The following is a 26,998-nucleotide window of genomic DNA, read 5'->3' on the forward strand; positions in this document are numbered from 1 at the left end:
CTAGTTGTATTGGCTTTCCGATTGTGCTGATGGTAGTGAAACCTTGATATCTCCACATTTCTTTGATAGTGGACCAAATAATCCCAAGTTTTCTTGAAAAGATTCATTCGTGAATGTAAGAAACTGTTGAGTGGTTTGCTACTTATAAGGTGGTTTTGTGAAAGATTCAACATATCAAGAAATATTAACTTTGTAAGTTTCTCAAGGGTCTTACCCGATAAGCTGTTCTGTGAGAGATATAATGACTCAAGTTCCTTTATATTCCCCAACGATGCTGGAATTCGGCCAGTGAGATGGTTATTGGACATATTAAGCACATGCAGTAACTTTAGATTCCTAATTGATTTTGGAATATCCCCATAAAATTTGTTATTTGAGAGATCCACTATGGTAAAGGCAATAAGGATCTTTACCAACTCCATTTCTAGCCCTTTGCTCACGATAGTGACTTTATCTTAGTAGTATATACTATCAGATTTTTGGCTAAGAAATTGAGATCGGGATTTTCCCTCCTCCATCATTGCCTTCCAACTCTTGAACAATTTGATGGCAAGCTACCTGTGAAGCTATTAGAAGGGAGGTCGATGATTAGTAACAATGGGGAGTTGCGAGTTGGTAGGAATTGTCCAATGGTGCCATGGAATTTGTTGGATCTCAAGATGAGAACATGCAATTGGGACCAATTTTCCAACAGAATAAGAAAGGTGTCATTTATTTGATTGTTTCCAAGGTTTAACACCTCCAGCTTCTTGCAATTGGCCAAAGACCTTGGCACCTGGCCTTCTAACTGATTTCGACTAAGATCAATTGTCTCTAGAATACATTGCTTTTTGAATATTTTAAGCAAGATGCCTTGAAATGCATTTCCTCCAAGATTCAAAACTGTGAGGCCAATGATGTTTTCGCCTAGACATGGTGGAATCGAACCATTGAAGTGGTTGTCAGACAGAATGAGGACTTGTATATAAGTGTTGCAAAAAAGCGATGGAACTTCTCCACTAAAATTATTGTTCGAAAGTGAATAGATTCTGATGACAAGTGGAGGGTTTGGGATTGAGCCCTCTAGCTTGTTAAAGCTTAGGTCAAGGTATTGCAACTTGCTTATAGAAAGATCTTGAAGTGGTGGCACTAATCCCTCTAAAGCATTATGAGAAAGATTCAAATAATTCAAAGTCCCATTTCCAACCTTCCATATCCGATTGGGTATTTCACAATTGATTTTATTAATGGAAAGGTCCAAATAAATCATTTTCTCTTGGCTTCTTAAGAAATCTGGAAATTTGCTGATGTTGCAAGATCTTAATATCAACCGTCTAATTTTGCTGATGTTGCTGATGGTGTATCAGATTCAGGTATCATATCATTCACCACTAATACGGCTCTGTATCGACCTGTATTGGGCTGTTTATGAACACAAAAAACAAAGGTAGGAAAACACAAATCGGGGAAGCTTAATTTATGAATAACAACAACAAATACAAATACAAATACAAAGTCAAATATGAGGGAACTTCCAAAAAAAAAAAAAGATAAATAAGAGGGAACTATTGGGAATTCACTTGCCCAAAGAGAGGGTATATCCAATGAGAGGAGTCATGACCTTTCCGAATAAACTACAAGAAACTCTCATCAAAGTGGAATAGAAATTCTTGAATGCCTTTGCTAGGTTTACATATGGGCATATATAGAAGATGGTCACCTTATGGGAAAATGCAGTCATCGTTGACCTGTTGGACCTGGTGCCTAGGTGGTTTGGCCAATAGTGGGTCAAGAAATATTGAATGGTGATGTGGATGATCTCTTTGACTGCCATCAATCATCATAAAAAATGATTTTACTGAAATTTTTTCAGATTTATCTTTTAGCCACATCATTGAATCTACCTCAGAGATGGATGAATGACAATTTGAAAGCATATCTAACAAGCTAACCAATTCATCCTTCTCTTCATCTTTCAAATTTCTTCTACAAGGAGCCCAGGTAATTTCCTTGTCATGAAAAGAGAAACAATGATCAACCGAAATATTTCCTCTTGAAACACTTGAAAGAAAGATATAGGATAACCATTAAGCTCGGGGGCTTTATCCCTTCACAAATTTGAAATAACTTGATCTCCTAATTGATCAAAACTAATCAATTTACATCTTCCTCAATTATAAAATTAGAACCCATTATAGATGGTTTAATAAAATTGGGTGTCTTAAAAGTCCTATAAATGTATGTCAGGAGAGTTGAGATCTGTGTCTTATTGTGATTTTATTCTAGGCAGTCACGTGTGCATGTTGCGTGCGCGCATGGGTGTGTGTGCATGTATATGTTTGTGTGTGAGTGCATGTATATGCGTTCATGCATACACATGAGCATATGTGTGGGCATTTTAGCTTCAAGTTAGCTGGATAAGGTGTATTATCTCTGGTTCTACCTTTTCCTTTCTTGTAATTCCTTTGTGGCTTTTCAATAAAAATTCCATTCATTAAAGAGGGCAAAGTATCCAAAGAAGGTCATTGCTATTCTTCTTTGGATAAAGCGATAAAAGCTTCGAGTTAAACCAATTCATTGCAAATTGCAAGCTTGTTTGCTTTCTTCTATCATTTTCCATCTGATGGTTCTTCAATAGAAGAATTTAGTTCTTTTACAAATTATAATGTGAAATCTCTTTCCTATCAGTTTGTTCCCTAGGTCTCCTAGCCCCCCTTTGGTAAATCAGTTTATGATATTCGCATATTCCCTTCTTTTCTCGCCTTCGGCGGGCTTTTCAATAAATTTAATATTATATATCTATCAAAAAAAAAAATTTGCATGCTAGACATGCTCATATATATGTGACACTTATTTCCAAATTGGGTGGTGCTGTTGTTAGAACCTATTTCCGCACTTCTTCTATGATTCTATATATGGCCTTCCATGGCATTTTGTTCAGGCCTATTTTTCATTATGGGTTTAGAGGCAAAACTTGACCCAACCTGCCAACACGACTCGGACTGACTCAAAAAGTGAGGTTTGGGTCGACCCATTTCCCCTATAGGTTGGGTTTGGGTTTGTGTTTTGTCAACTCAGAAATCAAATGGGTTGGGCTTGGGTTGTGCTTTGTCAACTCGAAATCAAATGGGTTGGGTTTTGGTTTGCTCAGCCGGACCCGACAGTCATGAATATATTTCCCCCTGCTTCCTCGCTACATGTGTATTTATATTATAATATAATGTAAGTTTAAAAACTATAAACTTAAGTTATGATGGTTGTAATTTGGTTGTAGTAAGAGTTTTATTTTATATTTATTAGGAGATCTAAATATGTGGTTGATTGTTTATATTTTTTCTACAAAATGAAAATATTTTTTTATTTTTATATTTTTTTAATTAAATTGGTCATGTGGGTTGGGTTTGGGTTGGCCTTTCAACCACTTTAATAAATTGGTTGGGTTTGGGTTGAACCTAATCTCATTATGATTGGAACATAACCCGACCCAAACCCAACCTTACATGACCCATTGCCACACCTAATAGTGGGAATTGAAAATTTCAAATATTACACTCAAAATGGAAATGGGTGTTAGGAAATCAATTAGGGATGTGTAAGAAGTGACTCACATAAATCATAATGTTCATTATGTTTTAGCCGTGGAATACATTTTACCAATAGATAATTTGTCATTGGGTCATTTACTACTGCTATAATTTCGGTTGTTGTATATCAGTAATTGCAATAAACATTTTATTATTTTAAATAATGTTTATGGACATTCAGCAAATTTGACTTTCAAAAGCAACCATTGATCTCATCTTTATATTTGTGTCCACTGCTGACACACATATCAATGTTCAAGTTTAATAGGTTCATGTGTTAATGTATGGCCGATTCGCTTATGTCCGTGCAACTTTCTTTATATAGGGACTCTTTATCTATTGCATTGATGGATCTTTGTTTTCTTTTAGCTTGAGGGGCTTTTACTCAATGAATTTTAGAAGTTGTTACCTTCTTTGAGATAAATGGGTACAAAATTAATTGTCCAGACCAATCATGCATTGGTGAGAATTCTTTCATGGCATGACCTGCAGTTAGTTTTCCACCCATCTAAGAAAACTATTGCAGTTAATCATTGAATTCATGTTTAATCATGAACCATTTCAATTGTGTCTGAATTGAATCATATGCTGTGGTTCATTTCAATTGTGTCTGAATTGAATCATATGCTGTCAATTGTCAATTCTGGCATTTTAACAAGAAGTTATACTAATATTTCGAGGATGTTTTACCGAGAATAGGTTCTAGTAGTGGATGTTTTGTGCCTAACTATTCACATATGTGTGTTTGAATGTATATATTGATTTGTGCATGTTGAATTTGATTTCAGGGGTCAGATGGGTTTGTCAGAGGAGGACCAAAAGAAGGCCCAGGACCTCAGATTTCAACTTAATGAAGAAACCGATGCAGAGAAAAGTGCAAAAGAATTTACCCAAGCAGTTGAGATTGGAAGCAATGTGCATGAGACCCAGATTGATGTGGTTGGATGCTGCCAAGGTGCCGGAAACTCTTCTTGTTGCCAGAATCCAAGTCCAAAGGAAAAAATTAAAAGCAATCAAGTCAATGGAGAGGGGGTGAAGAGCAACAAAGTAAGAGCAAGCAATAGTGGCAAAGGGGCTTGCACTCGCAAAGCGTGTGCAATGCCAACATGGTTCGAGAGTTGGGAATGGGAGGACACATATGCAGCCCTTGCAGTCGTTGGGGCAGTTGTGTCAGTCGCCATAGCTTACAGCTGTTACAGGCAGTTGAGATAAGAAGTTTTTACCTTCACAAGTTATAGTGGGTAAATTTTTTTTTTTTCTTTGATTTTTGTATTGTATTCTACATTACATAGGGCCTAGAATTTGGTTGTATTTTGTGTATGATCTATAGAAAATCAAAGAGAAGAAGTCCAATCTTTCTAGAAAATAGGCAACTAAGTTACATGACTTGGGCGGTGATCTTTATTGCAATTAATTCAAAAAATCCCATCTTTGCTTCTACTTTCATTAATTCCTCATAAGGGTTGTTTGGATGTACCCAAAATGCAAATTACAGTTTGTTATTCACAAGTTCGCATTTTAAAGTAGCAATGATGAGGACATCGTGCACACGCACGCCCGCACACCACCACCCCTATGCACGTACATACGCAGAAGGAGGACCCTACCATCGATCTGGCTCGATGACGACGTTCAGGGAGGGCCTCTTAGCTAAAAGACAAGTTTTGGTTCAGAAAAGTGGCCCGATAGTCAAGAATAGCCCACCATGGGATCTCATGATCGTGGCCCACTCGTCGGATTAGTTTTATATTTTAGGTTTTACTTATTGTTATTATTTAGAACATCGTGAACGCTTTAGATTTCCTTGTTTGGTTTTTATTTTAGTTTACTTTATCGCCAAGTAATAGGTGTCGCACATGGTGCGAGTTTTTGGGTATAGGGTTCTCCCTATAAATAGGCATCCCTTGTAGTTCTTTTCATTCATTGAAGTTAATAAAAAAATTCCTGCTTTATTTTTCTGTTCTCTTCATGAGTTGTGGAAGAATTCAAAAGTGGGTGCGAAGCCCTCCCTTTTTGAAGGGATAACTACTGTGGTGCGAAGCCACATCGATCCCAATTCACCCCCATCTTCCATCATCTTTTTTTCTTTCCATCTTCCCCCACCATTCATATTTCGAATTTGTCCTTTTGTTGTATCAGATTTCTTCATTGAAGAAGGTTTCTAGATTTCGGCCCGCAAGCGAGCTGAAACTTCGGCGGAGCACTACGCACAAACCGTACATCGGATCGAGCTGAGATTTGGAGGTTTTGGAGTCCATCCCTGGCCAACCAGGGCCAAGGTGGCTTTTTTCTGAATAGTGGGCCCCACACACGTGCGGCCGAGATCACACGCACGTCCGTCTGGGTCATTGTTGCTGTCCACACGCGGGATCATCTTTTGACTCATGTTTTTATCATCTTTTATCCTCTCATAGCCGTTTTTACATGAATCCTAACCCTATATTACATGATCCCTAATTGATTTGCCCATTTTTATCACCTTAGGGTTCCTTGAATTGAAATTAGAGAATCCTTTGGATTAGGGACTGATTTTTATGCATGAGTAATTGATTTTATTTCCCTTTGACATTATTTGGCTTATAATTTTATTGGTGCAGTCCTAGCCTGTGTCGGTTTAGACCCGCATAGATTCCCCTTTAATTGAATGTTTGAATTTTCTTGTGAGATGTGGAATTTGTGTGATTGTTTCTGAATTGGTGTGATCTAAGTCTGCAATCTTGCATATCATATTTAAATTCACGTCCTGCGTCAAGCAACTGTCCCCTTGTCATAAATGGAGGGCAATGTACCACTTGCGCTCGTTTATGAAATAACCTCAAAAGCGTGAATAAAATGAAAATGGGTCCGAGTCCTTTTCATCCCTTCTTCATTCTGGGCAGCATATGGGATGAGCCAGAGTGGATGACTATGGTGCAATTCAGAGCTGCAGCATTGTCGGATTAATCCATTGTTCTTTTCGGTAACGACATGAAATGCCTATAGTGCAATTCAGAGTGGATGACTCTTATCACCAGTGTGAAGGTCGTCGGCCTCTGGCGACCTCCAATCTTCTAACATCAGAGTAAGTGTGGCCCACTTTTCAATCTCCTGATTATCTCGGTTGGATTCAAATGGAAAAATTGTCTTGGGAGCAGGCAGTTGTGTCATTTTCCTCCCTGACTAAAGGATGCATTTGGATATTGCTTGAATCATGCTGGAATCATTAGTTGCTTTGAAATTTTGGAAATTGATTGTTGGCTCTGCTATGTTTGGTGTGATTTGAATTTTGAGAAATACAATAGATGAATGTAGGCATTTTTTTTTTTTTTTTTTTGTTTTCAAATCTTTCTGCCATTATCAATGTCTAAAACATTCTAACATTGAGATTCTGCACTAATGGAGGATCCAGTATATGGATGGACTCAATCAGTGTATCTTGCTGCTACACACCGGTGAGAGAAATATATTTTATTCAAATTCTTTGGACTCTACACGCCAGTGAGAGAGAGCTACATTTTATTCAGATTCTTCGGACTCTACTGTTTCATTTGCTAGTACAAGGATGCATTGATGATATCAATCGTGAGGGTTGAAGGGTTTTGTAAGTCGAACATCTGTGAGAGGTTTGATCAACACAAAAGCGTTTATAATAGTTGTGAATGAAATTTGGTGAGGTTTGATCAACACAGAAGCGTTTATAACAGTTGTGAATAGAGCTGTACACGAACTGAGTTAGCTTGGTTAGCTCGCTCGACTCGACTCGAAAAAGCTTGATTTAACTCTGTTCAAAACTGAGTTTGAGTCGAGTCGAGCTGATTTTTTGAGCTCGAAAAAATTTCGAGCCGAGTTGGACTCGACTCGGCTCGAACCCCAACTCGAATCGAACTAGTTCAGTGACTCGGTTATTTTGATATTTATGTTGCTCACCAAGTGTTTGATGAAATGACTGAACAAAGTGTCGGCTGGTGGTGAGGAAGGTATGGATAAGAATTAAATATACTTGTATCTTGATTTTGATGTTGCCTACTGAGTGTTTGATGGAATACCTGTAAATTGTTGCTGCTGTTTTAAAATACCTTGAGAAATTGAAGGTGCACTCCTTGTGTTTGAGAAAATGCCACACATGCTCGATCTCGGCTCGAACTGGCCCGAGCAACTGACTGAACTATGCCGAGCTAGCCAGTCAGGCTCGAGTTCGAGTTCGTGTCAACTAGTGGCCGAGCCAAGTCAAGTTGTGCCCAGCTCGACTCAGTTCGACTCGTGTACAACTCTAGTTGTGAATGACATTTGGTGAGGTTTGATCAACACAGAAGCGTGTATAACAACATCACAAGATTGCACGCTGGAACAGATTTCAACCATTGATCAGTTGGGCTCCCAGTCATCTATATTATCTGGTCCAAAAATCAGGCTGGTTGGTAGGATTCATGATTGTGGACTAAGGTGGGGCTCTTGATTTATGGACTCCCCAGGTGGGTGGTGCTCAACTGATTAGTGGTATCTAACATAAAATATGTTACACCAATTTTCAATCAGAGACAAGTTTTCTATTATAATTTAGACTTCGAAACAGGAAAAGATGGATTTTCTATTATAATTTAGACTTCAAAACTGGACAGCGAAAACATTATTCTTTCCCATGCTTCAGTTCCCTTGAGATATTTTGCTCCTCCTAGCTCCAAAGTGCCAGAGTTCACAAAAGAATTCCCATTCCCACTTTGTATCCAACTCTAAACCCATGGATCCCCAATCATATTTACTTTTCGATTGTGTTGTTGACGGTGGTGAAATGGTAGTATCTCTATATTTTGTTAATGTTAACGTCTACATAATTGTAAGTGATTTATTCATGAATATAAGAAATTGTTGAATTTGCTATATTTTACCTACAGGATAGTTTCGTGAAAGAGTCAACATCATAAACAATATTAACTTTGTAAGTTGTAGAGAGATCTGTAAGTTCACTACAACAAAAGGAGGTATAAACGGCATTTGCGTTCCTCTTTTAGCGGCGCTATGTAAGACCCTACCCAACGGATATCTTGCTGTGTGTGTGTGTGTGTGTATATATATATATATATATAAACCCTACCGGCGCGGCCTACCCTCATTTCATTCCCAGCCCCCACGCGACTCTCTCCTTCTTCCTACCTCCGACTCTCTCTCTCTCTCTCTCTCTCTCTCTCTCTCTCTCTCTCTGTGCAACTCCACGACTCTCTCCTTCTACCAGCCCCCAACTCTATCTTGTCTCTCTGCTGTCATTTTGGGAGAAGGCCCCTGTTTTTAGACTGGTTTTCTGAAATTTTCATTTGGGCAAACCACCCTAATTTCAAATATTAAGGTTGTGCAAAAGAAATGAAATAGGTAGAATGGCAAGTGGCGCATTTGACCCCTGCATGATTGACAACATAATCTTTTGCCTCTAGTTGAAACTTATCAACTACAACCATGGAGTATGGAATTTGAGGTTCTCTATATAATGTTAAAGGTGATTCATCATTCTTAGTATAACAGGAATCAGATACCACTTCGACTTTGGCTATCTTCTTAGCCATCGATCGGCTCCGGTTCGACCATATTGTGTACCAAAAATTAGGCGATCAAAAAAAGAGGTGGGCCAAACCACAAGGTACAATTGGGATGGGTAAGCCCACAATTAATTCTTTCCAGTTTGTGCATGAGACCGCTTACTTTGCATATGCCACTCAATTCATTCATAAGATGCAGCGATCGGGATGGGTGGATAACCCAGAAAGTTAGGCCATTCCAATATTGAGGTGGCTAATGCAACGTGATTTTAGAGGTTTTTCATATGTTTTTTTGGTGGTATGGCTTGTTTGAGTTTAGGACCAGCCTTCTCTTTCAGCTCCATGGAGTATCAACGGTTGAGATCCCAGAACCACGAGCCCTGGTCCTTTCCCTCCTTTTTGAGTTCTGATTGCGCAACGAAGAGCAGCGACGTAGTACCGTAATACATTCAAAACGGACCCCTCTCACTCTCTCTCTCTCTCAACTCGACAAACGCAGAAGCTCGCGAGAGGTCTTTCAAGGTATGAGGATTCTTCTTTTCCTTTGATATTCGAGAACTTGTTAAAGAAATGAAATAGGTAGAAGTTCTCAACTGAAGGCATTCAATTCACACGGTTTCTTGTGATGTGGCACATTTGAGATTTGAATATGCTTCCATTTTGAGCTCATTTCTTAAAATGAGGTGTTAAAACGGATGAATATCATAGGAGTCCGGATCCTCCGTTATCTGGTCAACAGGGATTTCCTGTTACCCTAATGGTTTGGTGTCCGAAGCTTTATTTTATTATATATATATATATATATATATATATAAACCCTACCGGCGCGGCCTACCCTCATTTCATTCCCAGCCCCCACGCGACTCTCTCCTTCTTCCTACCTCCGACTCACTCTCTCTCTCTCTCTCTCTCTCTCTCTCTCTCTGCAACTCCACGACTCTCTCCTTCTACCAGCCCCCGACTCTATCTTGTCTCTCTGCTGTCATTTTGGGAGAAGGCCCCTGTTTTTAGACTGGTTTTCCGAAATTTTCATTTGGGCAAACCACCCTAATTTCAGGGCTTACGATCGAGCCGCCATTAAGTTCAGGGGAGTCGATGCAGACATCAATTTCAACCTTAGTGATTATGATGAAGATCTGAAATAGGTAAGAGTCTAGATTTCATCAATTTCAACCTTAGTGATTTCCTAATTAGGGATTTACATTGTTGAAACCCTAATTAGGGATTTTTCTATGTTGTTTGATGCGAATACATATAAACAATTTGTTGTGTGAAATGATTTCACACTCAGTGCTGGTATACTTCCTTGCATTTCTGTTTCTTATGGGAAATGGTTTCCACACAGGGTGACTTCAGCTTTGATGACAGACTTGGAAGACCATCTCTTCATCCACGAAGCAGTTGATTTCCAGTCTTCTGATTGTCGATCCTCACAGAAGACCACTGCACAACAGGTATATAGCATGACCATTAGTCCATTCATGTTACATTAGCTACTTATGCTCAAATCTAAAAGGACATCAATCATACATGCTGGCCATATCTAGGTATTATAAGCTGCTGGTATTGTGGGCCCAGACAGATATTAGGATCAACCAATGGGGATGATTTTTTGCAGTGCCTCTGACCCACGATGGAGCCCCCACATAAGAACAAATATGATCACCAAAAGGTGGCCCACATATAATGTTGATTAGGATGAGCAAATGCTGGTTCAAACATTTGTGTATTTCCTGTTTAAGTTTCGGCATTCTCATGAATTTCTCATCCAAAACTAGATAAAGTCCTTGAAAAACTCACCGAAATGTCTCAAGATCTCTTCAATTGAATCAGGAACCTCTCTGTCTAGGATGTGAACAAATTTGCTGGAGGGAGACGATCAATTTTATTGAATTGATCTCTGCAGGTGCTGATGTCTCGATGGATCTAGGAAAGGCTTGCAAAGAAATCCATTGGCATATTCCTTTTTGGGTCTCCAAGGATTTTTGGAAAGGAGTTTCTATTTAAAAATAAAATAAAATTTATCCGGAACAGTAAATGCCGCAATCCCAATTTTTATTTTTATTTTCTAATAGAGAGAATGATGAAGCTTGGAACGTTGTCCCAATTGTCAGATATATGAATCCATCTCACTTAGTCATGGTCATGAGTCCCTCAGGAGTGGAGATATATATAAAGTTGAAATTGTGTTTAGGTTTCTAGATGGAAATTTTGATCTGAAAAGACTAGACCATATTGAAGATGAGCCAAATTTTTCTGCAACTGCAGGCAGTTCATATCATAATGCATCTTTAAGTGTGATGGACATGGAATTGGCTGCAAAGGTATCTTCTACTGGTAACTGTGGAGAGAGATATAAGCCAGAAGAATATATTCATCATTTATTAAACCAAATTGATAGGGCTATAAGTGCTGGTTGAAAATGGTGAATTTCCTTCTCTTGTTTTACTCCCCAGAGATGTATTTAATTATTTGGAGAGCTATTGTATGCAAGCAGCATTTCATTTCACATTGCAGCAACCTTAAGACGTTTGCATTCAGTAGAAAATAATGTTCAGCAATCAGGGGGGCAGTTACGGAATGGTGCAACTCAAAATGATCAGCCTTTTGAGCTTTTGCCTCATTGGATAATCAGGTGAACTTTCTGGTTTATTGGTAAAAGCTTGCAGATGGCATCTCAATATTTATACCTCTACCAATGAATTAAATTGCTTCATTTGAAAGGGCTGTCTCTATCAATGCTTCTACCCAATCTTCTAGAGGCAGTGGAGCTAATGCCAGACAATGTGGCATGCTTAACAATATCCATCGAAAAGTTCAGGTTTTGATTCAGAAGATGCTTTGTACAGAAGATATCAAATTAGAGTGCAGAATGACAAAACAGATCACAGAAAGCTCATAGAGAAGATTTTTTTTTCATCCAAAACTAGATAAAGGCAACCAAGTAGAGTTTCAATTCAACTAGGATTTAAGCCTTTGCCAATTCTAACTTGAATTATGAGTTTTCAAACCTTATTCTTAAACATTATATAATATACACTGTTATTAATTATTATACTATAAAAATTTGTCCTGTAAACAGCTTCTACTGCATCCATGGGTGAAAGAACTTGGAGAGTTATTAATTATTATACTATAAAATTCTCTGTTTTGGGAGATTCTCACCACTGTGAGGTTGAAGCAACCTCTTCTAGTTCTTGTGCACCATCCATCGTTGAATATCCTCTTCCTAGCACATCCGCTTAGCTATCAAAGATGGGGCTGTGGGCGTATCCATTTGATCAGATGGCATTTATGGTGTTGATGCGTTCGCAGGTGGACCGGCTTTGTCCTTGTTTTAATAAGGGTGAGTTGACTCCGAATACTTTTTACTAGCCGATATTACTTAGAATATATATAATTAGCCAGTTATTATAAAATCACTGTGAATTTGAGAATTTGAAGATTTTTCAACTTTGATGACTTTTCTGTTTGGTTTGCGGGAGAGGATTCTATTTAAAAGCATTGATGGTATAAAGGAAATGCGTTAAACATGTTTTTTCACGGCACACATGTAGTCTCTACTTCAAGGAATTTAAGGGTTTTTAAAATTTTATTAACTTCTAAATATTCATTGCTTTAGTTGTTTGATTAGAAGTATTTAAGAGGAATTGCATCTTATTTTACACTTTTTAAGCATTAGTTACATACTATAGGAATTTGTGATGGAATGAATCCTATAAGACATTGATATAAGCAACTTTTATGTATAGAAAATGAGATAGACTCTGTAAGTCCCAAGCCCGGGTAAAGGAGGAGGGAGAAAGGCTTGAGCGTCACAAAGTCAATATCAGAGGAAGCTGGTAATTACACTTGACTATCTTGGTTTTTTTTTAAAAAAAAAAAAAAATATATTATTAGGTGTCATTTGGCTGCATGGATTTGGATTCTAACTTACTAGATTTCATCTCGGCACATGCAGAACCATAACCGTTAGCATCCTCACTCACCAAGCTGGTAAAAGTCCCAGTTAGAGTCCTTGCAATCTCAGGAAGCACAAAATCCATATGTAATATTTTCCATCTAATATATTTGGTATGTGTGTATCATGCTTGTGTTTTGCACGTGCCATCAAATGAATAAATCCCAGGAACTTGCTACTACTACAAGCATCATGTATCTTTGTTCTTTAGGCTTTCCCTGAAAGCTGACCATTTTTGCTTTCTTTCTTATTTTTGGAGTATCATCTCAGAAGCCTAATTGCATTTAGTTTACTAAACTACAAGGTGGCCATGTGCACTTTGATTAGTAGCATACACTGTTGATCTGAGTAGAAAATGTGGTTGTACCTGGATCCATGGGTTACCACAGCCTACCTGTGCCAATCAAAGTGCATGTGAGCATTTTTCCTTACATTCATATGTTAAGATTAACATCCTCTACATCAAATAATGTGAGCAAAATAAAGATATGTTAACATTAACATCTTCTACTTGCATTAATTGTTTCAACAATCGACCTGCCTCTCAGGCTAAGGTATGGCCTTTGTGGGCATCTTCACAATAGAAATGATAATTCCCACTGGAACCAAAGTTGCAATTGAATTGATATAGCCCTTGTAGGCTTGGTACTGACATTCGATCCTTGGTGCGTCTTAAGTCAATTGAATTGATAAAGTTTGTTCTTCATTGGTTCTCCCTTCTGTTACAATTCACCTGCCAATTCACGGTTTGGCAGTTCTTAACTGCAGTTGGTTGCTTGTTCCTTGGGTGTGTATTGGTTGATTTTGGAGGTTCTTTTAGAATGGTATTGGATATTTGGTGAATTTTTTAGTAGTTGAAATGCTGAATTAATGAAGTTCTTACATTTGCTAATTAAGTCATAGACTGCAAATGCTCGTTGTTGTTTCCTTGTGTTTGATGGATGAACTAACTTGAAGGCTTCTTCTTCTTCTTTTTAAATATATTTTTATCTTTAAAAAAAAAAAAAAAAATCCATAACCAAAAAATTATTGCAAAGAAGAAACAAGAAAAAAAGGGGTGAACTTGCCATCCATCAAGCTAATGGAAAAGAAAGCTTTTTTAACATGTGCCAGATGGTCTCGGAAGCTAGCAAGAGGAGAGAAGAACCTTGAACATGAAGTCCTTTAGTCATGTGTCTTTGCTAAAATATATTTTTATTTGTGTATTTTTTTTTACTATGCTTTACTGAGTCTAGGAGAATTTGTAGCCCAAAAAAAAATTACTGTAGTAATAAACAAATTGGTAGTGTCTGTTTCTTTGTTACCTCAACTTTTGAATATCTTTTTTGGTGTATTTGAAGGGATTTCAGTTTTATTAGGGTGTGTTTGGCAGTTTGGCATTTGGTGTATTTGAAGGGATTTCAGTTTTATTAGGGTGTGTTTGGCAGTTTGGCATTTGGTGTATTTGAAGGGATTTCAGTTTTATTAGGGTGTCTTTGGCAGTTTGGCATTTGGTGTATTTGAAGGGATTTCAGTTTGAAGGTGCATTTGGCAATTGGAATTTGGTGTATTTGGATTTTAATCTAATCTAAACCCCCATTCTGGAGGGTTTTTGAAAATGCAGTCTTGAGGTGAGTCTCTTTTTGCAATGTGCTCTGTTCCAATCCTGGACTGCCATTGCCTTCTGCAACTCTTTTCTGCAAGTGTCAAATGTGTTATTGATTCTGGCAGCATTAGCATTAGCCTAATGATGGCATTAGCATTAGTGTGGCTTTCTATTTATGTGGTCGAACTGATTATGCCAAAAGCTTGACGGGTGTGCATGTGTTGATCTCCTATTTTACTTGTGTGAATTTTAGGTGCATTCCTTTTGTAATTAATCTCATGTTGTTGTGAATGCAGATGGGGATTCTGATTCAAACTTCATCAAAATCAAGCCTATGGAGAGGTAAATTTTGGAGCTGTAGTCATATGTTCTTACCCTGACAATTTTGGGCTTACAAGTTGAGTACAGTGGAGTAGGGCTCTTAATTGAGTTCATCTAATCTCACACGACCATGCCCGCACAATGAGAGGTTGAAAAGCTTTAGCTCCTAATTGAGTTCATCTCATCTCACATGACCATGCACACACAATGAGAGGTTGAAAAGCTTTAGCTCTTAATTGAGTTCATCTAATCTCACACGACCATGCCCGCACAATGAGAGGTTGAAAAGCTTTAGCTCTTAATTGAGTTCATCTTTGTGCAGCTAGCCATAGTTCCTTGCAAGCTTGCTGGTGATACTGTGACCTGGAGTTGGCATATTCACTGCATTATAAGCTCAAGTTGGTACATAAGTGGCAGTGTAGGTAGATAGGTTCTCATTTGCACTGCTCACATTGCTTGAACTAGAATGATCCGATGCATCTTCAGATTGTTCTGCTTCAGTCTGAGTGGTCTCATGGGACTGATTTTTGTGGTTTGCATTAGATCGAGAATCGCTGGCCTGAACCTCACATCCAAATTGATCACTATGAACATCTTCCTTTTTCCTTAACGCAACTCTTTCCCACTGTTCACAGATTTCTCTAGAAGAAAAGTGATTTTCCTACGTCATCAGCTAATAGAAAACTGTATTATTGAAGTATTCATTTTTAATGAGAAGGGACAACCTCAAAATGGAACCTCTATTTTGTCATTCATTCATAAGCATAAGCATCTTATCTAATTACAATCAATTTGTTCTTCATCACATTGTTTGTTTGTTTTTTCATCTCATCTTTTCCTAATTACAATAGAAATTGTAAGAACATATGCAAATGTTTATTTGACAATAAGGAGGTTGTCGGAAGGAGGAATATCAAGGTATTCCCAACCCATTGAAATACTTCAAGAAATAAATGTCCATCCAGGCATTGAAATACCATTTCCAGTGGGCTTTTGAATGTCACTCTAATAGAAGATACATTGCTTGGTAAAACTGAATATCAGGTGAAAAAGCATGGGTTATCAAATTACGCCATGGCTTGGTAAAGCAAAGGGCGGATAGCTGGAGCACCTCATGTAATATTAATATAAGTTAACCGAATATCTTTTGAGATAAAACTGTTGGGTGTGTCTGTCAGATTTTGTGTTATAATAAAGAGCATAAATGATGGGGAGATGCATTTTCTGCATCAGATTTCCAGTTGCTGCAGACCACTTGTGAGAAAAAAGGCTGCATTATGTCTTCTGTGGTTGTATAGGAAGAATCCTGATGTTGTCAATGTAGATGGCTGGTAAGTAGGGATTCTGTATTCTACCTCTAATGGGGCCCTGTTGATTATTTATGCTCATCTGACTTTCTGTTTTAGCTACATTTCTTTTCAGGTCAGATCGCATGACACAGCTTCTAGATGAGTGTAATCTGGGGGTTTTGACACAGTTTCAAATAACCATGAAGCATATTGGAGTAGTCTTCCAAAGTGTGTTAAAATTTTAGAGAGGCTTGCTAGGAACCAGGATGTTCCACAAGAATACACCTACTACAGGATCCCATCACCATGGCTTCAGGTTTGAATTCCTTTTGGAAGGCAATTTTTATTTTTATTTTTTAATTTCTTCTTAATTGTTTACTCAGAAACATGTAAGCATGTAGTGACAAACCATGATTGGTTTTTTTCGCATATTGAGAAGCATGCCATCTTTTCATCCCAGTAAAGATATTCCTCTATTAGAGTATTGCAGGTTCTAGTTCATGGTTGGACAGAGGCAACAGAGCATTTGAAAGAGTACTGCTCAAAAAATGTTTGCCCTCATGTATATGCTTCCCAGATCGAAGGGACAATTGACATCAAATCAGATCTGTGTGCCTATAAGGTATCAGTAGGGATGTCCTTAAGTTTTTTGTGGACAAGTAATGGTTGAATATGCCAACTCGAATTCTTATAATGCAGTCCTTAAGTTCTTTCAGACAGTCCTTAATGGGCAACCAGAGACGATACTTTCAGATATTTGCTAACAGTCTTCCTTTATCCCATCCAAGCTTTTCCTCTTATTTATTTATTTTTGTCTTCTATTGATGTCAGTTGTAGAATCAGAGTCCACCTCAAGGCTTAGGAGTCTGAATTTCAAATTCCAGTCTCAAATGTCGGACATCTCGGACACTTGAGACTTCAGGTTTTTCTGATCTTGATTTCCTCTTTCTACTCTGTTCCTAATCCCTATTTGGGAATTGATGTGTACACCCATCTTGGCAATGTGATTTCTTTAGTTTCTTGCGGTTTCTTCTGTTCATGTAAGAGATCAATATGATTCAGAGACTTGAAAATCAGACAGAAGAGGACATTCCCCATAAATGTGCTAATGTGGTACACCTTCAAGATCCAGGTCATTCAACAAGTGGGACGCACTGTTGACACGCCCAGGCCAACAAATCAGGCCCGTTCACTCATCAGGTGGGTCACATTTGAAAATTGGATAGACCAATCCCATCTCTTTTCTAATCTCTTCTTCTTTGCATATTGTTTGTTTTAGCCTCTCTTGTTTGGAATGGCATGGTTTTAATTATTTTGATAATTGGGGGCTTTTTGTTTTACTATTTTCGTAATGTATGATTTATCAGTGAGGAAGAAGCAAAGAAGAAGATCTATAATGTTTCTTATGATAGATATTTTGGTTTTGGATGTGAGATTGATGAGGAGACCTCAAATAAGCTAGAAGGATGGTATCAAGTGGTTTTAGATTTACGATGAAATTGTTGTTTGGTAAATATTTTTGCTGATTGTACCTTAAAAAAATATTTGCCTGATTTTATCCTTCTCTCTACAGGTCTTCTTGGTGTCCTATTTTTGCTGAGAACAAGGACTATGGAGGTAAGCATTTCAGCATCATGAGAAGATTCCTACTATCTTACTTTCTCAAAGCAACTTATGACATGAAAGTTCCATCTATGGCATTTATTGTAATGTCCAGTGTGAGGTTGGCATTGCATGTCATTGTTATGAGAGTTGCTAATATCTCCTTCAATGCAGGTTAAGGTTGCTCTGAGAGATCTTATGCTCTCAGATTATGCCAAGAAGAATAATGTAAACACCTCGGCATTGACACAGTCTGAAATTCATGATATAATACTGGGGGTTGAGATAACTCCACCTTCACAACAGAGGCAACAGATTGCGGAGATTGAGAAGCAGGTGATGTGTTTAATAAAAGTCTATCAAGCTGAGAAGCTTCTTTGCCGGTTTCACTTGGCTAATAATCTTTAGCAAATCTTATTTGCAGGCGAAAGAAGCAAGCCAACTTATAGCAGTCAAAACAAGGACAACAATTGTGCACGGCGATGAACTCATTGTCACCACAACCAGGCCCTATGAGCAAGCAGCATTTGGTTCTAAAACTAATTGGCGTGTGAGAGCAATCTGAGCAACGAATCTATATCTTAGAGTCAATCATATTTATGTGAACACCGAGGACATTAAGGTAAATAATTATGGCTATTTTCCATTGTATGCAATTTTTAACTTTCAAGGTTCTGGAAACTGAACTTATGTGAGTAATGCCTGATTACAGGAGACAGGCTACACATACTTCATGCCCAAGAACATTTTGAAGAAGTTTGTTTGCATAGCAAATCTTCGGACTCAAATTGCAAGATATTTGTATGGCATAAGCCCCCCAGATAACCCTCAAGTGAAGGAAATCCGTTGTATTAGTTATCAATTAACATTAATATTTTTTAGCTAACTCATCAAATTGAAGATGTGTATTGTAATAAATATTATATTTTTTTTATTGTCCAGTAATATAAATTTTGTTTAATATTCAGTTTTATTTGTATGGCATCATTTTTATGTTTCAAATATTTAAAAAATACAGGTTTCTATTGAATTACATATAATTAAAAAAAAAATTACTGGTATGCCAGGGCCTTTGAAATCTATACAAAAGCTTCTACCAGCGCTTGTGTAGAATTCTCGGCGCTTTTTCATGAAAAAGTGTTTAGAAACTACTTTACCGGCGCTTAGAGTGAATTTTTGACGTCGTGAACTACACTTACCGGCGCTCAGACAAGCGCCGCTAAAACTCTAGCACGCCAATAGTTTTCCCGAGATACCCATTTGCAGCGCTTGTTAGCGCCGCTATTATAACTGCCGGCGCTTTTAGATGATTTAGCGGCGCTTTAAAGCGCCAAGTTGCAGTTGTTGTAGTGGTTGTAGAGAGATCTCACCTAACAACTTATTCTTCAAGAGATCTAATGAATCAAGATTCTTTATGCTTGATGATGATGTTCGAATTTAGTTGATAAAATGGTTGTAAGATATATTGAGCACATGCAGTGACTTTAGATCTCCGATTGATTATAGGATATCCTTGGGAAATTAGTTATTTCCAGGATCTACTACGGTGAAGATAGTAAGAATATTTACCAGTTCCATTTCTTGCCCTTTGCTCACCATAGTCACTTATCGTAATAGTAGGCAGGACGAGGTACTACCCCTACCAAGACCTAACTAGAGACAACCAGTCTTGTTAGGGGCTGTGGGGCCCATTGTGATGTATATGTTTTATCTATGCTATCCTTTAATTTTGAAAGACCATTTTATAGCATGAGCCCAAAAAGGAGGCAGACCAAAGGCTCAAGTGGCCCACACCACATGAAGCAATGGGGATTGAACCCCTACCGGTTAAAACTTTCTAGGGCCCACCGTGATGTTTATTTGCCATCCAACCTGTTCATAAAGTCACGTTGACCTGGAGGAAGGGAAACATAAATATCAACTTGATCCAAAACTTCTGTGGATCACAACCATGTAAATTATTTGGTCCATCAATTAAGTTGGTAAGTACGATCCATTATCTAAGGACTTTATAAGGTTGGGTTTAACTAATCAATAATATCTCACGGGAAACATGCCACATGTATAATTTTCAATCAAAGACCAGTTTTCTATTACACCATGGTCTGCAAATGGGATGGTAAAAGCATGAAATGTGTGCACAATAATACTTAGTTGAATACATAAAATATAATAATATAAATACCATCTTCATTCCCTTTGTGCTTTAGTGTCCTTGAGTTGTTCCTACATTCTGCTAGTTGGTTTTTTTTTTTTTTTAAACCCTTTACAGAAAGGTGGGAGCACACCACCTGTAACTGTGTTGATATGAATAAAATAATGTACAATCATTTGGGTGGGCCTTACAAAAAGAAACGTACCTCACCTAGCTTAGTATCGAAGCATTAGACTAAATGCCTTACACAGAAATATTAACAAAAGCATTTTATCAATAAACATAATGCATTCTCTCTTTCCCTTTGTCCAAAGTGCTAGAGTCCAAAAAAGAATTCCCAATCCCACTCCGTATCCAGCTCCAAACCCAATGCACATAGATTTTCGATCGTATTTGCTTTCTGATTGTGCTGATGGTAGTGAAACCTTGTCATCTCCGCATTTCTTTGATAGTGGAAGACCACATAATCCCAAGTTCCCTTGAAAAGATTCATTCGTAAATGTAAGAAACTGTTGAGTATGTGGTATGCTACCCACAAGAAGATTTTGTGAAAGATTTAATACTTCAAGAAATGTTAACTTTGTAAGTTGCTCAGGGATTTTACCCGATAAATTATTCTGCGAGAGATCTAATGACTCAAGTTCCTTTATATTTCCCAATGATGCTGGAATTCGGCCAATGAGATGATTATATGATATATTGAGCACATGCAGTGACTTTAGATTCCCAATTGATACTGGAATATCCCCATAAAATTTGTTGTTTGAGAGATCCACTACGGTAAAAGCAGTAAGGATCTTTACAAACTCCATTTCTAGCCCTTTGCTCACGATAGTCACTTTATCTTGGTAATATCCACCGATAGATCTTTTGCTAAGAAATTGAGACTGGGATTTGCCCTCCTCCATCATTGCCTTCCAACTCTTGAACATATTTGATGGCAAGCTACCTGTGAAGCTATTAGAAGAGAGGTCGATGATTTGTAACAGTGGGGAGTTGCGAGTTGTTAGGAATTGTCCAATAGTGCCATGAAATTTGTTGGATCTCAAGATGAGAACACGCAATTGGGACCAGTTTTCCAACAGAATAGGAAAGGTGTCATTTATTTGATTATTTCCAAGGTTTAACACCTCCAGCTTCTTGCAATTGGCCAATGACCTTGGCAACTGCCCTTCTAACCGATTTCGACTAAGATCAAGAGTCTCTAGAGTACATTGCTCTTTGAATGTTTTAGGCAAGATGCCTTGAAATGTATTTCCTCCAAGATTCAAAACAGTGAGGCTAATGCTGATTTCGCCTAGACATGGTGGAATCGAACCATTGAAGCGGTTGTCAGACAAAATGAGGACTTCTATTTGAGCATTGCAAAAAAGTGGTGAGACTTCTCCACTAAAATTATTGTTCGAAAGTGAATAGAATGTGATGACAAGTGGAGGGATTGGGATTGAGCCCTCTAGCTTGTTAAAGCTTAGGTCAAGGTATTGCAATGAGCTTATGGAAAGATCAAGCAGTGGTGGCACTAATCCCTCCAAAGCATTATAAGAAAGATTCAAATAATACAAAGTCCCATTTCCAACCTTCCATATCCAATTGGGTATTTCACCATTAATTTTATTATTGGAAAGGTCCAAATATTCCATCTCCTCTTGGCTTCTCAAGATATCTGGAAATTTGCTAATGTTGCAAGATCTTAATGACAACCGTTGAATTTTGGGGAAGGATATGGAGGTTGAATTGCTTCTGCTATCGCCAACTGAGAAGTGGTTATTTGAAAGATCAAGGTACCGGAGGTACTTACGGTTTTGGAATAAGCTGCCAAGGTCCACATCACCGCTGAAATTGTTTGATGAAAGCATGAGTTTATCAAGCTCGATGAGTGCAAAGATGGATCTCGGAATAGGCCCTTGCAAGCTGTTGTTACTCAAGTAAATCCTCCCTAATTGTGAAGAGGATGCATTCTGGAACTCGCCAAGCTGACCACTAAATTGGTTATCATGGAGATACAACTCTTGTAATGATGGGAGTGAAAACAATGATGATGGAATGGTCCCACTTAGTGAATTGTTGGACAAATAAATCATCGATAGCACTGAAGATGATGTGTATTGGAACTGGTCAAGTTGACCAGTAAATTGGTTACCTCGGAGACCCAGTTTTTGTAATGATGGGAGTGAAAACAATGATGATGGAATGGTCCCACTGAGTGAATTGTTGTCAAGCATGAGCGATTGAAGATTTTGAAACTTGTTGCCATAGGAAGAAGGGATTGGACCGCTGAAATTATTGGATGAAAGATACAAAACCACGAGTTTGTCCGACTTCACAAGCCATGATGGCAATGGTCCGCTGAAACCATTGTTTGAAAGGTCCAAATGAGCGAGGTTGCTGAGGTTGGCATGAGAGGATGGCAATGGTCCGCTGAAACCATTGTTTGAAAGATCCAAATGCATGAGTTTCTCGAGCTTCACAAGCCATGATGGCAATGGTCCGCTGAAACCATTGTTTGAAAGATCCAAATACATGAGTTTCTCGAGCTTCACATGCCATGATGGAAATGGGCCTCGTGGAAAGCAATTACTGAGTTCTAGCGTGGTCAGCAGTTTGGAATTACTCAATGAATCCCGTAGGTTGCTACAAAATCCAGTGTCGGATAGGAACAACTCCCGGAAAGTATTGTTTGGAGGGATTTCACCAGTCAGGAGTGGATTGTATCCTACATCCAGGGTTTGTAGGTTTGGCAGCCTGAAAATACTATCTGGAATTTTTCCATGCATTCCACAATCACTGAGAGCTAGTGACGTTAAAGAAGACAAGTTCCCTATGAAGTTGGGTACGACAGAAGAGAGATTGTTTCCACTGAGGTAGAGTTCAGATAGGAAATGGAGCTTGGAAAGGGAAGGATGGATGGGGCCTGAAAGATAACAATCTGTCAAGCTCAACTTGCGGAGAAGAGGGAGCGCCGAGGATAAGGCCAGGCCCCACTCGCTACCCTCCGCTGAAATGTTTACCCCATCGAGATACAGTTCTCTCAGACTCGAGAGATTTTGGACGAATTCCCCAATGTTTGGGTTTTCGAGTTTCAAGACATCATACAAAACATTGTTAGATAGATCGAGGGACACCAAAGTGGTCAAGCGGGCGATTTCCAGTGGGATTTGGCCATAAAAGGATAAGTGAGAGAGGTTGAGATGGGTCAAACTGGTGAGCTGCTCAAACCCAGATGGGATTGGAGAGGGATCAAACGCATTGGAAGCGAGGTTGAGCTTCTGCAGGCTCTGAAGACGAAAGAGGCTTACGAAATCAATCCGACCGCAGATAAGGAGCTTGCTGAGGTCGAGACTGGTCACGTGACCAGTGGCACCATGACACGTGATGCCTTCCCAAGAACAGCAATCCCTGTTATCAGGATTCCAAGAGGACAGTGTAGTCATGGTGTACACAGCAGAGAAAGTAAAGCTCTGTTTCAAGTGGAGCAAAGCAGAGAAGTGGTCTTCAATGCATTGCTCTTGGGTTGACAAGGCATTACTGTTGCTTACACTGGCAAAGACAAAAGAGGAAGAGAAAAGGACGGAAGAGAAAAGGAGAAACGAAAAGGCTTTATTAGTAAGAGGGTGGAGGAGATCCATTTGATTTTCTTGGAGGGATTTGGAATGTGCAGGAAGAGAGAAGGTTGGGAGGCATTATATAGGGAAGAGAGGAGCGTTTAAATCAATCCTAACTACTCGTTATGTGGACCACACTCACATGCAATCACCGACAGCAGAGATTCGTTTAAGAAGAAGAAGCACGGCCCACGTAGAGAGCCCCCCACGGGACCTTTCACGGGCATGCAACAGAAGGGAACTCTGATGGGTTTATCCACGCCGTCCATCCGTTTTTACAGAGATGATTGTAGGCGTTAAGCCAAAAATTAAAATATATCCAAAGCTCAAGTGGAGCATACCACAGCTTGAAAGTATTGATTTCCACCATTGAAACCTTTCTAAGTACCACAGTGATGTTTATTTGTCATCCAACCTTGTTTATGAGATCAAACCGACATGGATGAAGGGAAAACACAAATATAAGCTTGATCTGAAACTTCTGTCTTCCTAGGAATTTTTCAACGGTAAAAGTTCAATTCAACTATTTCCTGTGGTGTGGTCCATTTGACCATTATATATGCTTAAATTTTGGGCTCAGACCTTTAAATTATCTGATAACATTGATGGACGGATCAGATCAGATACATAAATCATGGTGACCCCATAGAGTTTACTCAGTACGCAAGGTAAGTGAGTTACTCACTGCGCAATCCGCTTCCCGTAAAAGGCGCAGGCGCAGCGTCTATATGGAAACTGTGGGCCCCATCATGATGTATGTGTTTCATCTATTCCATTCATCCATTTTTACATATCATTTTGCCTTTCAATCTCAAAAATGAGAGGGAAATAAATTTCAGATAGACCACACCACAGGAAAACAATAGTGATTGGATATCCACCATTAAAATCCCCCTAAGGCCGATTGTACTGTTTATTTGACATCCAATCTATTGATTAGGTCATACAGGCCCAGATGAAGGGAAAAACAAAGATCACCTTGATCCAAAACTTTTATGACCCCCAAAAGGTTTTTAATGGTCGAAGTTCATTCAACACCATTTCCTGTAATGTAGTCTACTTGATATTGTAATATATCTCAATTTTCGTATCATATCATAAAATTATCTGGAAAAATAGATGGACAGAATGGATGAAACACGTACATCATGGTGGAACCCACAGAGCACCGACCACCAGCCATTGGCTGGTGGCAGGGGAGTAGCCCATCCGTTTCCGGAAAATATACGTTTTTCCTCTTTTGTACACCGATTTTATCGACCGAGAGTGTTTTGACGTGTACAACCACCAGGCACCAGCTGTGGACCGCACCATGATGCATGTGTTAGATCCATACATTTTAAAAAATAATAATAATAAAAATAAAAATAAATAAATAATTCCGGTCATTTTAGGCACGAGCCAAAAATTGAGGCAGATGCAAAGCTCAAAGCGAACCGCAGCCAAGAAAGAATTTGGGATTGAACGACTACGATTGAAACCTTTCTAGGGTTTACCATTACTTTTATTCACCATCTAACTTATTCATAAGATCGTACTTACCTCGATGAAGAGAAAACACAAATATCTGCTTAATCTGGGCTTTCTTTTAGCTTTAAGAAGTTTTCAAGGGTGAGCCTTAAATTCCTACTTTCTTCCAATCCACTTGAGCTTTTCATCTTCATCTGTCTTTGGCTCAGGCCTTAAATGATCCGAAAAACGGTGTGGGTCTTATAAAAGTTCCACACGTGTAAACATTACACATTTCTTCTCTTGGGAATGGGATTGGGTACTGCTAGCTCACCTTAGGGCATTCATTTGGACATGGTTTGGCCGGTGGCTCTACACCAGCCAGCCAGCTGGTGTCAAATCTCTGTGACCCAATCATAATTTATGTGTTTTATCCACCTTTATGTGTTTTATCCACCTGTACTCCATCCATTTTGGGGTCACGGATTAGGTACTACCCCCACCATTATCTATATTGTCCATCCATTTTTCCATTTCATTTTAGATTAAAATAAGGCAAATCCAAGGCTTAAGTGGGCCACACCATAGGAAGCAGCTGTGCTAAGGACACCTATATATCATTGAAACCTTTTTACGACTCACCATGTTGTTGATTTGTCATTCAACTTGTTGATATGGTCGTATACACATGGTTGAAGTGAAAAAACAAATATCATTTTGATTCAAAACTTCTGTGGTCCCTAATAACTTTTTAACGGTAAGAATTTAATCCTGTTTGTGTGCTCTACATGAGACTTTCTATCTTACTTTTGGGCTCATATTCTAAATCATTCGGAAAAATGGATGGACAAAGTGGATGGAATCCATACATCGCATGGGCCCCTCGGAGCCCAACCTGTCTCGGGCTTGGAACAGGAAGGGGAAGTACCTAATCTAGGCCCTCCATATTGGCACCTCATTTCAGGGCATGAGCCCCATGTAGATTTGAATCTCAAGTGGACCACACCATTGGGAAACAGTGGTGATTTAAATCTAGGGAATGTCTATTGTCTTGTATAGTTTTCCCCCCATGATATGAAGAATAGGTTTTATTTTATTTTTTATTTTTTAAAAAAGAAGAAAACGTTTTATTAAAAAAAACTTTTTTAATAAAAATAAAAAACCTCTCACCCATAAAACTTCATCAGACCCACTGTAATGTTTATTTGTCATCAAACTTGTTGATTAGGTCACAGAACCCAAGATGTTAACAAAACATAATTATGGTCATATATGACCACAGTGTAATTAATTACCAGTTGATCGTCACATGAAAGCACTTTTTTATTTCCTTGGAGATCCCCTTGCCTTAATTGTGGTTGAGGCTCAAGTCTCAATCACCGTAGAAGGAAAATTTTCTTTTGCTTCTCTTGCCACTTAGGATTTAGAAACGTCCACTGAAGCCTACAGGCCGATAGGTCCAATGATCAGAACTGTCCATGTTCTAGATTCCATTCTATGAAAGCCATCATGATAAAATTATACTAAAAGGATGTATTACAACTGTCTCTGTCTATACATGAACCTTGAAGTTTGGAGGGAGAATTTTCAATGGCTAGTGTTCAATCCCAAAAATCAAATGTTAGGATCATAAATGAAGAGTGATCATAGGCTCGTATACATTATTTATTGTAGTAATAAGAATATGGACTGTTTAGATTATTAGACCATCTCAACATATAGGTCCTAATTGATGACGTACACTACATCCTAAATGGGTCTTCAACGAGCGCCTCATCTTTTTGGGAATCGTTCCGCCTCTTGGATCGGATTTCCGAGCTTGCATCCCCCTTCCGATCGGCCTTCTTCTTACTACGCCGCTCTTGGCTCGGCCCCGCCTTCTCAAGAGCCGTTCTTTTCTTCCCCATAAGGGAAAGGAATACCGGGATAGTGAAGAATGAGGCAATGGTGGCAAGGAATGCCAT

The 26,998-nt window shown here is 38.6% G+C and overlaps 3 protein-coding genes and 1 long non-coding RNA gene across 4 annotated transcripts; 3 read left to right on the forward strand and 1 right to left on the reverse strand.

Moving 5' to 3' along the window:
* LOC131255237 (receptor-like protein 33) lies at positions 1-26,998 on the reverse strand. Its single transcript, XM_058255929.1, has 3 exons — positions 26,781-26,998; positions 20,409-23,520; positions 1-42 (listed from the first exon to the last, which is right to left on the reverse strand). The coding sequence occupies exons 1-3, from the start codon at positions 26,996-26,998 to the stop codon at positions 1-3; spliced, it is 3,372 nt and encodes a 1,123-aa protein (XP_058111912.1).
* On the forward strand, positions 4,344-5,003 carry LOC131255855 (uncharacterized). Its single transcript, XM_058256742.1, has one exon. It carries the CDS (start codon positions 4,359-4,361, stop codon positions 4,773-4,775), a length of 417 nt encoding a protein of 138 aa, XP_058112725.1. The 5' UTR covers positions 4,344-4,358; the 3' UTR covers positions 4,776-5,003.
* LOC131255858 (uncharacterized) lies at positions 9,970-11,545 on the forward strand. Its single transcript, XR_009176485.1, has 3 exons — positions 9,970-10,215; positions 10,416-10,524; positions 10,904-11,545. It is a non-coding gene; the product is annotated as an uncharacterized LOC131255858 (long non-coding RNA).
* On the forward strand, positions 17,610-18,795 carry LOC131255856 (pre-mRNA-processing-splicing factor 8A-like). The gene is made up of 4 exons (XM_058256743.1): positions 17,610-17,843; positions 18,003-18,164; positions 18,253-18,450; positions 18,541-18,795. Exons 1-3 carry the CDS (start codon positions 17,838-17,840, stop codon positions 18,391-18,393), a joined length of 309 nt encoding a protein of 102 aa, XP_058112726.1. The 5' UTR covers positions 17,610-17,837; the 3' UTR covers positions 18,394-18,450; positions 18,541-18,795.

The sequence above is a fragment of the Magnolia sinica genome, chromosome 9 (assembly GCF_029962835.1).
Source record: "Magnolia sinica isolate HGM2019 chromosome 9, MsV1, whole genome shotgun sequence".
Classification (NCBI taxonomy): domain Eukaryota; kingdom Viridiplantae; phylum Streptophyta; class Magnoliopsida; order Magnoliales; family Magnoliaceae; genus Magnolia; species Magnolia sinica.